The 15,699-nt window shown below is 38.1% G+C and overlaps 1 protein-coding gene across 1 annotated transcript in view; it reads left to right on the top strand.

Moving 5' to 3' along the window:
- The window catches only part of LOC145674059 (Fanconi anemia group A protein homolog), a 104,635-nt gene extending 91,389 nt beyond the window's left edge, over nt 1-13,246 (top strand). The window contains exon 12 of the mRNA XM_081743883.1: nt 11,781-13,246. Coding sequence (XP_081600009.1) covers nt 11,781-12,602 — 822 coding nt within the window. The 3' untranslated portion in view covers nt 12,603-13,246. The remainder of the gene's footprint in view (nt 1-11,780) is intronic.
- The last annotated feature ends 2,453 nt before the right edge of the window (nt 13,247-15,699 follow it).

Below are 15,699 nucleotides of genomic sequence, written 5' to 3'. Positions count from 1 at the left end.
ATTTCCAATCGTAGAGTGGTTTTATGGGGAACTGAAAAATCTTTCCCATGTTATTTACGAGCTTTTCTTGGGATACAAAATGTTATCTTTTAGATAGTTGAAAATAGGAAAAGAAACGATAGAATTGTGGGTTCAAGAGATGGGAGGACGTAGGCTGAGCAAAGACAGTGTGTAGGGGCGAAGCCCCCGGATAGGCAAATTCAGGAAATATGAGGAGCAAGTTCACGAAATTCAATGTTGATGCAAAGGCCGATGGATAAGAAATCCGAGGCCGTAGGCCGAGCGAGCTCGGAGAGTCTGGAGGCGGAACCCCCAGCTAGCCAAAGGCTAGTGTATAAGACCTGGAACTCATTTGGAAAGCTCAGCTTCTTAATTTTAAAAATTTTGACTACCAGAATGAAGAAGGCATTTATACTGAAAGTAAATAGGGTGTAACAAACATCCGGTTCCAGAGGGTATTTTCGTTATAAGTGAAGATACAATGAAATGGAAAAAGACGAAAGTTGTTTGAAATAGGTGGTTTTCAATCTAGAATTTAATTTTTACCATTGCACCAGTCTTTTGGGCTCCTCGCTGGTAATGCGCCCAATGTTAAATGGAAATGGAGCGTTGCTAGTTCATCAGCCTAGTTCAACGGAACATAAAGCCACACAAAAATTACATGGTGAACGTGCACATTGTTATGTGAGGGAACCCAGATCACTTTCAATCCATTCTCTAACAACTCTGTGGGCATGATGAAGGCCCAAGGGAATGCCTGCTGAAGTGCAAACGCTGTTTATTCAGTTAACATTAAGCACTTTACCAGTGTGCAGCCTAAATGATATTTGGAAAATTCCACCATTTCAGGTTGAAAAACATCTATTTCCAATAACATTTCTCTCGTTTCATTTTTTTATATCTTTACTCATATCGGAGGTAGCCTATGACCCCGGACTTCTGTTACATCCGAGCATCCGTCAGGAGCAACTCCTTTCCTTTTAATGTGTTGTGTGTATCTTTATAAACTTTTTCTATAAGTCTTTCATTTATGAATGTTCTAATTAGCTGTGTGTTTTTCACATTTTCTATGCAATATCCACATCCATGATGCTTCGGTCGATAGCACAACTGATTTCACTGTCAGTGCTCACACTTAACTTCACCGAATGCCCTGTATGAAAGACTTCGTTCGCTGTTAGCGGTGAGAATAGGCCTGGCGGGTACAAGTTAAGCCCTTGGACGTATGCCGATAACTTGTTACAAGCCAAGGCTTAGCAAAAGAAATGAAAGCCACCTGACATGAGAAAGACACATCTACAGGCGAAAGAATTACACCGCAATAAAGCATTTTGTGAGTTTGGAATGAGAAGGTATTGTACTGTATTAGTAACATAACATTGTTCGCAATATAATGAATGTGATTTTCTTTGGTGATCTTATAGAAGTCAACAAATGATGCAGTGAACTGTAAACACAAAACTTCAATTACATAATTACATAAATACTTGAATCAGTCAATCTTGATGGTACTGTATTTGTTGTGTTATCTTGTCTGTTTATTCAGCAATACAGGTTCTTTCTTCTTTTTTATTTCATTTCTTTTTACTTTTTGGAGATGAACGATAAAATAGATTTAAAAGGCCTATCCGGTTTGCCATAAGGACCAGACTGGCACGCGATCAGGTCATAAGTCACGTTGCGTGCTAAATCGAGTCTGGAGATTCTAAATCCAGATATGAGATGTTTCAAGCACGTAAACTCCACGTTGGGCGCCCTGGGTAATTCGCAAAAGATGGATGCAATTTATCATTATTCTTGAATTTACAGAAACAACTTGACTCTTGACAATGTTCTACTCATATTTACCTTACATGCTATCTATCATTTTTAAGTCCTTCATTATGTCTTTGCAATAGAATTTCAATTAGCCTTCTTATAGTTTTTGAGATATGTGGACGAGTTAAGTTTTTTCATTGATTTACCATTGACTTTAAGGTTCATGTTTCGTTATTTTTTACTATGTTCCAGCCATTTTAGAACAATTTACTTTTGGAATATAGAATTGCATATTCTCCTCTAACTTTGAGTTGAATTTCAGCCATTTCCCCGAAATCTCATCATTGCAACCGGATAGGCCCTTACACTATCAAATGATTGGAATTTCTTTATTGAACACCAGACTAAATGGGATTGCATCTAGGTTTGAAGTGGGATCCAAAACACTACTCGAGTTTTTATCCCAGGCTTTACATTCCCACTGGTGATTGAACCCAGACCACTTGCTGGGAAGACGACTGTGTTAACCTACTTGGCCATAAGCTATAGTACTTCTATTCAACATAAAAATAAAAATGGAAGAAGACAGGATTCAAGATTTTAGTAATAGCGCATATTTATTTTATTTATCTTAAGTGAGACAAAACGACTGAGACTATGCAGTCTCATTTTGTCTCGTTTAGATTTCCCTCTGCTTCGCCATATTTGTATTTTAATTTTTTAAAAATGTACCAATCTATAAAGAATCTTCTTTTATACTATACAGGGGGGGCCATTTATCTTGATACGTTCTTGTAACTTTTAAACTAATGGACAAAATACGCTGAAATTTTGTGCTATGCGAATATCGGCAGGAGAAGATTGTTTGATATACTTTGTGATATCACAAGGTTATACAGTGTTGCCACTTCGCCATAAAGTTATAGTTTTTCAAAAAGCACTACGTTGAGTTATTATTTATTACAAGTGTGTATCAAGATAAATGGTTCATATATATATATATATATATATATATATATATATATATATATATATATATAGGGTGCGGAAAAACATAAAGATCAGCAAAACAAACAAAAAAAACGTTAAATAGTTTTAAAAATGCTATCCAATAGGCACGTAGCATTTTCTTCCCCCCCCCCCCCCCCCAACTTCGAAACCAGAAATGAAAAAATTTAAGGAAGGATGAAAATGAAAGAAACGAGAAAAAGAAGAATCAGCGTTAAAAATAAAACACTATAGCAAGCTTTTGGTTACTCTTTCTTATGAGGAGATTTGCATTACTTGCAATACAAGGTGGCGAATGAGCAGGATGTCCTGGAAAAGTCAGGGAATTTGAAGTTTATAGAAAAGTTAAGAAATTCTCAGAATTTCTGCTACTAGTCAGGGAAATTTCAATCTTTCGAAAACATAGTACCGTACTGTAACACTGTGGACATTTTTATCATAACTTTTCGTCATCTCTTCTCTGCAGTATGAAACATGTTATTTCAGAAAGAGTCTTCTACTCCTTCTTTAACCTGTCATTTGAAACAGGCAGTAGTTGATGGAATAATGAAAACAAAAAAAAAAAAGTTATGTGGAAAGAAAGCTCTGTTAACATTTGATTCAACAGAGAAAGGAACACAGATATTATAAAATATTTTACAAGAAATTATTGAATGTGTATTTTTTATAATAGTGAATATGTACTCTTTATAATAGTTGAGATCATAATGAAAGGAAAATTGTTATATTTGAATGAACAAAGAAAGGAACGTAAATATTGTAAAATCTTTTTAATACTTTTTTTATTCTTTTACTCGAAATTTCTTTATAGTTTATTATTAAAATACTTATTAACATATCCTCATTTTACTGTTCCGACAAACCAATATATGTCGCCGGTAAAATAGTTTACAATGATCGAGCCCCTGGTGTGATGGCCACAGTAATTCATGTCACGCCCCCACCCTCCTTTACGAAATCTATATCCACGTGCCTATATCCAATGATACCAAAAGCAACCCCTTTTCCCCCATTTGGGGGTGCGGAGGGTAACTTTAAAATTTTAAATGGGAACCCGCATTTCTTATTGCGCATTTGGATTCTCCAGAAAAAGGGACAGTGATTTGACGCATTGAATGACACTTAAATTGACACACACAAAAAGGGGGGGATACCAAAGTATTATGAAAATAGGAATTTTCAATACTGTATTCTGCGACCATATGGTGAGCGTACCGGACTGCGGAGTCAGAGGACCTGAGTTCGATTCTCGCGCAGAGTAACATTTTATGTGTATGTTCTGTACCCAAATAATGAATTCATACATTTTAATTTCAACTAAAATTGTGTATTTGTCCATAATTTATTAACTTACAATTTGAAAATACAGATTGTGACAAAAATAATTTGTTTCTGTTGTAAATAATCCTATGAACTCCAACCCTAATAACCCTATTAGTAAAAACCACTTCATAAAGCTAGTTTGCAAAACAATTATGGAAATTTGTATTGTATGTAACTTGAATAACGTACTAATTGAAGTTAAAACGTGTGGACTTATTATTTGGGGAGATAAAAGAGAACAAGGTTGCCTTGAGCGGGGATCGAACTCAAAAACTCTGACTTCGCAGTCTCGTACGCAAACCGTATGGCCACAGAGTAAGGGACTGACAATTTCAGTTTTCGTAATGTTTCGGTACCCCTCCCCCTTTTTTTGTGTGTGTCGATTTAAGCGCCATTCGTGAAGGCATTGTTTTCAATGTGAAATCACTTTCTCGTTGTCTAGAGAATCGAAATGTGCAATAAGAAAAGGGGGTTCCCATTTAAAATTTTAAAGTTACCTCTCCATCCACGAAAGGGGTGGGGATAGGAGGTTGCGTTAAGTATTATTGGATAGCTTTTTAAAAGCTATTTAACACGTGTTTTTATTTGTTTTGCTGATATCTCTATTTCGCGAGATATTGGACCGTTCCGGAACTTTTTCCGAACCCTGTACATATACAGGGTGAGCCATTTTAATCAATCCACAGAAATATATGAAAAATGATAAAACATAGAAGAAATGTTTGAAGTACACGTTATACATTGCTAAGAGGGGAAACCAATTCCGCCAAAAGTACCCCTCTCCACCCCCCGTAAATGGGGGTAACGGGGGGTAACTTTGAAATGTCAAATGGGAACATGGGTCGACTAATACCTCGTTCGAAAGGTCTTGGAAAACTAAGTAAAGCTGTACCAAAAGATGTTTCATATGGAGCACCAGTTTCAAAATGGCCGCCATGATATGGTTCGAAACTTTCAGTACCCGTAGTATGAAAACCATGGAAGGTAAATGAATGGAACAAAATTGAAATACGTAAATATCATAGGGCATATCGAATGGTGTGGTCCCTTTGATCCTAGTGGCCTCCCTGAAAGGGTCTTGGGGGCTAACTTCAAAATTTCAAATAGTAACATGAGTCGAGTGGTACCTCGTTCGATAAATCTTGCAAAATCAAACCCCTTGCAGGAGAAAACGATTGAGGTGAAATGGCAGTGTTCTCAAAAGGCCGCCGAAACATAGTATCCGTGTCAAAGAAAAGGTTTAGTACCCGTAGTATGAAAGCGATTGGAGATAAATCAACAGAAGAAAAACTGGAGTAGGTAACTGACGTAAGGCACATCGAGAGGTGTTGTCGGGGTGACTTCACTGAAAGGTATCCGGGGCCAACTTGAAAATTTCAAATATCAACTTGAAGCGAGTAACATCACGTTACATAGACAAATGAATATCAAAGAGCTTCTTTAAGAATATTTTCGACATGAGACACCGTTTTCAAAATGATCGTCAAAACATGGTGAATGTGTCTAAGAAAACGTCTAGTGCCCATAGTATGAATACGGTTAGAGATAAATGAAAATAAGGAAAATTAAATAGGAAAACCACTAAGGCGTTCAAAGGCTCGAGAATGATACAACAGAGATAAAAATGTTATAGTAAAATTGCCATAATGTATAAAGAGAAATCCAAGTCCTGCAAAATAATCTCTTCCTGTGCTGTTTGTAAGCGGGGTGAAAAGTAACTGTGAAAGTTCAAATGAGAACTCTACTTTAATTCGCAAATTAAGGCTAGGCTGCAAATAGGTATGATGTGGTTGAAACATTTGTTTGTAAGGATGACGCTGTAGTGACTAAAAAAAAGGCGAAATTTTATTTGAATGGTAACGCATATCTGTATGGCTGAGTATGATTTGATGCGAAAACAGAAGGAACGTTATACAAAAGAAGTTGTCGAATAATGCAGTTGCTGGAACTTACAAACGTGTGAATTTGCTAACCTCCGTCGCCACAGAAACTTTTATGCAATGCGTGCTGGTTATTCGGAAAGCATTTCGGGGATATACGTACAGACTGTTTCGTCCCTCAAGCTCACAATATGACATGAGTGCTAATAGTTAATCAAAATGTAACTGTGGCCATCCGCATTATCTCAGTGCACCAATTCTCTATCCCTGAAGTCTGCCTTCCAAACAGCATTGGGTACGTCAAGCGTTTGCCGGAACCGTTGTCCGGTCGGACATTGTAATTTTTGAAGTTAGCCCATAAGACCCCTTCAGGGAAGCCGCTGGGATCACAGGGATCACATCATTCGATATGTCCTATGATATTTACGTATTTCAATTTTGTTCCATTCATTTACCTTCCATGGTTTTCATACTATGGGTACTGGAGTTTCCGAACTATATCATGGCGGCCATTTTGAAACTGGTGCTCCATAAGAAACATCTTTTGGCACAGCGTTACTTAGTTTTCCAAGACCTTTCGAACGAGGTATTACTCGACCCATGTTCCCATTCGACATTTCAAAGTTACCTCCCGTTACCCCCATTTACGAGGGGTGGAGAGGGGTACTTTTTGCGCAGTTGGTTTTCCCCCCTTAGCAGTATATAACGTGTACTTCAAACATTTCTTCTATGTTTTATCATTTTTCAGATATTTCCGTGGATTGATTAAAATGGCCCACCCTGTATATATATATATATATATATATATATATATATATATACAGTGAAACCTCTACTAACGGACACCTCTATAAAGCGGACACCTCCCTTAACGGACATATTTTTTATTCCCCAAACACTGGAATAGGAAAAAGCATATTGACTAACCTCTCTAAAGCGGACACTCTCTAGTACGGACACGGACAGTCTTTTCTGTCTTTTATAGGTATCATTTACCTCCGTATTACGGACACTTTCTCTAGAAATAAGTTGAAAAGTGTAGTAAAAATACATTTTTAGTGATTCATACATGTGTCATCAAGGAAGCATTGTGACAACATTTTGCCCCCTCAACTGTCTGCTCAGCAACCCAGACGAATCGTCTCTGTTTAACAACACTCTTATGTCCTTTGCTTGCATCCCACTCCCACCCAAGCTGTTTTAGACACAAAAGTGATTGACAGTTGCCCGCCGTTAGGGATGACACATTGTGCTACTGTCCCGTTGAGGTCTCTAACCAACCAGAAGACAAGTTTAGTATTTTTTTTGCCCTCAGGTATGTATATTGTCTCAAAAAGGACACTTCAGGATTGCAATTACCCCACAAATTAAAGCGCCATACTGAAAAAGAAGGAAGTACTGATAAGTGTAAAGTGCAGAGAACTATAATATGTTATTTCCATGTTGTGCCTCGAACATATAGTATTGGATGACAGAGAATAATGCATGTAATATTCGTAAATACGTGATTCATGCAAAAAATATTTTTTCTAATTGTATATTACCTTGCTCACTAATTTACATAAAAAATACTGAAACCTCTTGAAGGCGGACACCTCTCTATAGCGGACAATTTTTGATTCCCCGCGGCTGTCCGTTTTAGAGAGGTTTCACTGTATATATATATATATATATATATATATATATATATATATATATATATACAGTGCGTTCCACGAATAACACTAAGGTCCACCTCCTGAAGAAACCAAGGCAGATAGAAATATGAAACCTTTTGGAACCTTCAAGGGACATAAAAGGCAACATTTTGCTGAGAAGGAGAATCCCCCACAAGGGGGGCTAAAGGGGGTTACTGGGGGTAACTCAAAAATTTTGAATAGCAACCCCCATCGTGTGGTACCTCGCTGGAAAAGTAATCGCGTATAGAGACCAGACCGTGTCCACAACAAACTCTAAAGTCTAACGTAGGTCTAGTTCGGAACGAATGCACAATACACATACCAAACAACTAACACTATAACAGTATTGCAAATACAAAACATGCAAATTGAACTGAAACCGATAGAAAAGAGAGTACCATAATATTATTGAAAAATCTGAACCCTCCGAGGCTCGAACCCCGGACCGCACGTGTACTGAACCAACACTTTACCATTGCGCTACTGTCGAACTGCTACTCTTACGGACGAGGAGATGTAGTTCATGACGACGAGTTGCCCGTGGTGGCGCTTTGGTGTTGGACACACGTACTTTAGCAAAGCTACTCTGTTTACTCGTGCACCACTATCAGATGTGCTTTTCCGACCAACAGTGCGCTTTATTACAACCCGGAACAGTAGGTCTGAAGGACGTAGACGTGTGTTTGTGCTGGTGCGTTTGACCATCCTACATTGCATACATAATGTGGTCTCTTGAACAGAGAATTGAAATTGTGTTACTCTTTGGTGCTACGAATCGTTCGTACAGTGCAACAGCACGGTTTTTCAATGAACAAAATGTGCGCAACCCAATTAGTGTTTCTTCTGTACGCCATTTATTAATCAAATTCTTTACGACAGGCAGTGTGACCAATGCCCCAAAGCCTCGAAACCCTAGTGTTGCTACGGAAAAAACACAGATACAAGTGTTGGCTTAGCTGAATGTGCATCCTCAACAGTCCGTAACAACTGTGGCTCAAACGTGTGGTGTGTCACGCACAACGACATACAGAATCTTAAAAAAAAACATACCTTCCATCCATAAAAACTACATATGGTCCAGGAGTTAAGTGAACATGATCCCAATATGCGTATCGAGTTTTGTGAGCAGATGTGTGAGGCATTGGCACGTGGGACCATTGTGCTGACAAACGTGTGTTTCAGCGATGAGAGTACGTTCTACTTGAATGGCAAGGTCAACAGGCACTACTGCCGATATTGGTGTGACACAAACCCTCATGTATTTCGTGAAGGCAACACTCAACACCCAGAGTCGCTGAATGTCTGGGTGGGTATCTTAGGTAATCACATAATCGGCCCCTCTTCATCGATGGAATATTAACGGGTGAGAAGTACCTGGCGCTGCTGCAAGACTTTATTGCACCGTTCATTGTCGAGGAAATGGAAGAGAATCCGCAAGAATTTGGAGAGATTCCGCCCATTTTTCAGCATGACGGCTGTCCTGCCCATTTTCACCGCCTTGTACGTGACTATTTAGATAGTGAGTTTCCGCGACGATGGATTGGTCGTCGCGGCACCATTGAATGGCCAGCCCGTTCACCAGACCTTGCTCCACCCGACTTTTTTCTCTGGGGCTATTTGAAGACTATAGTGTTTCGCACGCAGCCGAACAGCATTGCGGAGTTGCGCCAACGCATAGTTGATGCCTGTCATTCTATACCGGTAATGACTTTTACCCGTGTTTGAGAGGAGTTCGTCCAACGTTTACATTACTGCCAGGAAGTGGGCGGTGCACACTTCGAGCATCTCCTGCATTAATGAGGTATGTTCCAAATCATACTATGTTACTATCTGCTTACAAGTTTGCAATGTTTCTTCGATCATAGTTTACGGATGGCAGCCATGTTGGCTACGGACATGCAATCAACATGCACTTTCCAGAACCGGTCAATCCACGTGATACCTTTCAAGCGAGGTACCACACGATGGGGGTTGCTATTTAAAATTTTTGAGTTACCCCCAGTAACCCCCTTTAGCCCCCCTTGTGGGGGATTCTCCATCTCAGCATAATGTTGCCTTTTATGTCCCTTGAAGGTTCCAAAAGGTTTCATGTTTCTATCTGCCTTCGTTTCTTCTGGAGACGAGCTTTAGTGTTATTCGTTGAACGCACTTCGACCGTCCTTTACGGATGGCCCCCATGTTGGCTACGGACATGCTAGCGACTTACAATTTTCAGAAGTGGTCTTTACTCGTGATTACCTTTCAAACGAGGTACCACACGATGGGGGTTGCTATTTAAAATTTTTGAGTTACCCCCAGTAACCCCCTTTAGCCCCCCTTGTGGGGGATTCTCCTTCTCAGCATAATGTTGCCATTTATGTCCCTTGAAGGTTCCAAAAGGTTTCATGTTTCTATCTGCCTTGGTTTCTTCAGGAGGTGGACCTTAGTGTTATTCGTGGAACGCACTGTATATATATATATATATATAATGTTTCTTTTGTTTCATTCTTCTTTTAATTAGTATCTCTCTTTGTTCTAATATGTACCTATAGAATTTTTGTAGTTTACTTCAGCAAAAGTAGTTTATTTCAATTTTTATTATTAAATTAAAAAAGTATAATACCAAAATACAACATATTTGACATCTCCGCGATCTCCCACGCGGAAAATGTTTTCGGCGAAATGTCTTTGTTTTCAACAAACTTAAAAAGCTCGTTACTGAATTCTCTATGTCTGTGTGTGTGCATATCTGTTGTTTGAGCATTTTTCAATTGTGAACCTTTTTTTTTTCGATAGAGTACCAAAAACTGTCTGAGAAATTGATGGAACTTTTCGCGCCACTCTTACCGTTCCCGAGATATTGGCCAAAAAATAGCCGATTTCGGGAGATCTAAGGGGCAATATCTCGAGAACCGTAAGTCATAGGCAGATCATATTGGTGTTGATCAATACCTAAGAGGATGGTGAGCATTTTGGTATCAAATAGTAACCGGTGGCCTCTGGCCAACTGGCCACCGTTTCCCAGATATTGGACAAAAAAGTTCAGATCTTGGAAGATTTAAGAAGCCATATCTCAGGTACCATAAGTCATAGAGAGATGATTTTTTAGCTCTCTATTTTGAGCGCTATAATGATTAATTTCATATTCTTTAAACAGCCGTTTTACATGTTCATTATAAAACTCACCTTCTAAATCTGTTTGTATGTTAATCACAGGTAACTTAATTAAAAAAAAAATATTATTGCTTTTACAATTTCGGGACCTTTCTTCGTTTTTAACGGAACACAATATTCATATCGTTAAAAAATATCATCATAAATACAACATAATGTAATAGAAAAAATACAGCATAATATATATTTGTAATTATTATACTTTGCGATATTTTGCATATCTGCTAAATCCATTTGTAATGTTTGTTGTCTTCGTAATATAACATATCGTAGAACGTTTTAACAGAACTCTTAACCAAAGCATGTGGAAAAAATGTAGTAATCAAGGAAATTATTACAAGAATTGTTTAATGAGTATAATAATAAAATACATAGAACAATTGGTATAAATCCTGTAGGAAAATCATTCTTTTTAAGTTCGTTCTGGCAATACTCTTGGAACATTCTCAACTGGCTCCATTATGTTTTCAATGATGTGCCAGATGGCATGCCTTGCTATTTAATATTTTCTGTTTGCCCCTGAGGGTACCATGATAGGGGCGCTGTAGGGTAAGCACACTATTTGTTGCATGTTCTGACATTTTTCTATCTTACGTACATCTCGTTTCATCCTTTTATATCAACCGATTTGTGCTTTGTAAGCACTGGACATTTTATCCCAAACTCCCGATATACCAGTGTTCCTTGTAATTGGGTTGCATATTGAATGTTTTAGGTCCATGTGGGCAATGGACCTAAATATTAACTATAACTATAAATATACAGTTTTCCTTCATCTTCTGCGTAAAATCAGCAGTAGGAGTGCTTATCTTCTCATACATGTTCGCCTTTGAGTAACGTACAGAATGAGTCAGTTTCAGTACAGTTTCCTTTAATCTAAGCAGGCTGTAATTCCGTGTAATTTACTGAAAAAAGTACTCAGATTGGTTCTTTTACTTTACGATTTTTTATTAATTATGCTGTTCTTTTTTTTCAACAGGGTAATTTTATGTCACTTCAAAATATTTTTAGTGGATTGCCCGGAAAGGAGACTATTGTGGCAAGATTTAAACGCTGGGGATCTGTTGTTACAAATTTGATGTGCTCCATTGGACAGGCGCGTGAAGTAGTGCATCATTCACTGTTGGCAAGTGAGTCATGGGAATTAGCACTGATTCTCCATTCTTTTTCTCAAAACCGAACCTTGAAGTGGCAGTTTAATTGGACTTCTGTGAGAGATACTGAATTGTTGCAGCCATTAAAACAGTGGACATTTTACTTCGATTTTATGTATCTAGTACCCCATTGGAAAGATCAAAAGTTCGATATGAACTGTTTAAACGATACAGTGCTCTGCAGAGATACCATCCAAGAAAATTTACTGTGTTCGTTGGAGAAAAGTGCATTGCAAAACCCGGGAATACTAGATTCATTAGACTCAAAGAAATACAAACAACTACGTAAATACGTTAGCCCGATGTTTTATAAGGTAATGGCTTTAGCGATCGCAAAGTTTGTTTGCGATTTGCATAGAAAGAAAAGTCGTGCATTTGTAAATCACATTCCGTTATTGCTGAAAATTGTACTGTCCAATCATAGTATATGCACAGGAACTTCATACGATACCCTTTTTGATTCTCATGAAGATTTTCTGAGGAGTGAGTTATTGGATTTATATCCCTTGCAACATATTACTGATTATGTTTGTAGTTGGATACAAGAGGTACAATTATCCGATATTTGTGCCGTACCTATTGAGTATATTCAGGAATGTGATTCAAAAATCAAACTTGTGTGTTCAAAGAAAGGACTTCAACTGTAGTATTTGTAAACAAAAGATACATCTTGAGGCTGCTATTTCACTGAAACGGGTTGATGTACAAAAGTGTGGTTCGTCATTAAGTGAATGTCCAAATAATACTAGAAAATATGGGAGACATGATTTTGTATTACGAATTTTAGAGCACCGAGAAAATTTGCGCAAAAAGTGCAACTTACTACTAGTTACGTATAAGTAGAAAAATAAAATTGTAATTCAAATTTAACTTTCTACCAAATTGATAAGAAGGCCATGTCAAAAGTAAGTGCTTTATCTGAAAAATTTATAATTTTGGAATAACTGTAGAGTATGTGGAACTCATTTGTAACAGACCTACTTACTTTTTAATTGTATATAAACGATACATTCGTAAGTTAGTAGGATAGTTTGGAGCAATAATACTTTGAAAGTGCTCTTTTTTTTCAGACAGAATTTTTAACCTGTGTATGAGGTTACTGGAAATATGCTTAATACTTTGTGAAGAATCATTAATTTCATTTAGATTATGTTCTTGTTTAATTAGTCCTCTCAGTTAAACTTATGTTACATATTAATTAATATTGTGGTTCCTTTTGTAACAAATCTTTGTTCTTCGTTTCTTTCCATTGATTGTATTTGTGTTACTAATAAAGATAGAGGAAACGCCATTACAATGATGTCTTTTTGAGAGCACACGTGAGCGGAAAATGGTACCACACCTAGTGGCTCTATTTAAGAATTTTTGACCAAATGCAATATGACAACTTTCAAGATACCATCAAGATCCTTTTATGTTTGCCCTTTTTCCCAAATCACACCTACAGGCTTTGATTTCATATCTTCAATATCATGTTTCAATTTTATGTGCAGTGTCTCCACATGTTTGGGTCATCCTGTATAGAAATACAGCAGTTAAGGAAGGATGTATGAATGTACAAGGCTGTATTAAAAAATTTTTGGACTAGCTCTGTTGGCCAAAAGAGTACGCGTAAGTTTAAACAGCATCACCTTTGAAATAGTTACCTTGCGCAGAAATGGAACGGTCCCAGTGTTTCTGCCACTGCTACAATACAGCCTAGAAATCGTTTAGCGTAAGAGAGTCCGTAACCTGTATGATTCATGCTGGATCTCGGCAAGGTGTGAAAACGGCGAGTTTTCAACTGAATCGGTTAGATTTAGATCTGGCGAGTAGGACGGGTGCAGGAGTTATGACATGTTGAGAAGAAACTCAGGAACGAGGAGTGTTCGACGAGAGGGTGCATTAGTTCTTAAGAGGGGGAGAATGAGGTATGGGGAATGTAGTTCTTCACGCGCCACAGATTCAGTTGCTTTCGCGATTAACAATACAGCAAATGTCAGAAACACGATGACCATGACCTGCAGCTTATTCTCGCCTTCTTCAGTCCTGTACGATGGACTGACATGGCTACGCAGATCTTAGAATACTTCAACGTGATGTTATTTCTGCCCAGGGTCAGTAATCGGAGGACAAACTTGGTAGGCTAATCTCATGTTCAGTTTCGATATTAAGATTGTTTGCACTGATTCGTACGAAACACCAACAATATCTGCAATTTCCTTGATCGCCCTTTGACGATCTTTATGCAAAAGTTCCGTAATTAATTTCACATTTTCGAGTGTGATGCTTCTGGAAGGTCGTCCAGATCGCTTATCGTCTTCAAGAGGCTGTCTTGTACCTTTGAAGCGCCTGTGTCACTCGAAACGTTGCGTACGACTCATTGCCGCAGGCTTATCGCAACATGCTAACTATTTCTGTTGCCGAGTTACCCAGTTTAACGTAACGTTCTTTCCAAATGTTTGTCCATTATGTATTTGGAAACTACCACATATACTTGCTCTGAAAACATCACCAGAACTTTTGATGTTAATACACCGATATGTCGTGGGATACTGTTTTATGAAGATTGAAGGTCACTAGATCTGGGATCCGCAAGCTTGCGCTGGCGCGCTGCAGAGCTCATTCAGAAATTTCTTGATGCAACGTTGAGTAGCAAAAACCTTTTTAGTTTAAAATATTATAAGAGAAACACCCCAGTCATGGATACGCATAAATTCGCCGCCAGTAATGGACACTTTGGCGGGAAAATGTGAAAAATAAGACATTCACTAATACAGAGAAATTTGCATTGTGTTGGAAATTATCTACATGATATACTGGTTCCACTCAAGGTCGTTCAGCTGTCTCTGCTAGATTGATGGACGCTGCAGTTGTGGTGTCGATTGGACGCGCTTGTTCTCACATTGTGTTAAGAAGTTGAATAAGGTAAGAAATCACTTTGCAGCTCTGCTATAGTAAAGATATGAACAAATTGAAAGGTGTGTGTTTTTCTACGCACAATGTTGATACAGGAAAGGCATAAGTGTGGCAAAAATGTATATTAATAAACTTGAACCGTCAATATTGGGGGTGTCCATGACTGGTAAGATAAAGGTGCGATTTGCCAATGTTAGACGCCCTCCGTCCATTACTGGTAGAGTTCGAAAATGTCTCAATAAAAAAAATAAATAAATAAATAAATAAAAAATAAACAAATGTCCATTGCAAAAATAACAAGAAAGCTATATGAAAAAACTGGCTCAAAGAAACTAATAGGATGTGACGTTTACCAGAAATGGACAGTGAGTGGGTGTGTATTACTGTGTAGCTTAGCAACTTTGGTCCAATTATGGACACTTTCCGCACATTCCAGTTCGTATATACGGGGTGATTCAAAATAACTTCTACAACGCTTGGGAGGTAATACTAGAGGTCAAAAGAGGACAAAAATGTATCTGGTTTTGTTTCTTATGGGACCTCGTTCCGTTGGTAGGGCTCCTTAAAGAGTCCCAATCTGAATGATAGGTTTGGATTTTTGGCAACTTTGGCTAAACACAGGGCAATGAAAGGGTGTGGCATATTGGCAAGAAGTTGTATAGAACATATTCGTAAGATAACATCCCGGCATTAAACCGTTGGAACTCAGAATCAGACATACAAAAAACGGCCTAATTAGATATCACAGTTTCGAGAGCCATTTATTTCCATGTCTGAGTTTCAACGGACAAATATCGTGATGTTATTTTAGAAGAGGTCTTATACAACTTCTTGCCAATATCCCAC

Source organism: Thermobia domestica, chromosome 17 (genome assembly GCF_964235325.1).
Source record: "Thermobia domestica chromosome 17, izTheDome1.hap1.1, whole genome shotgun sequence".
Lineage (NCBI taxonomy): Eukaryota > Metazoa > Arthropoda > Insecta > Zygentoma > Lepismatidae > Thermobia > Thermobia domestica.
This window is presented reverse-complemented; position numbering and strand designations above follow the sequence as displayed.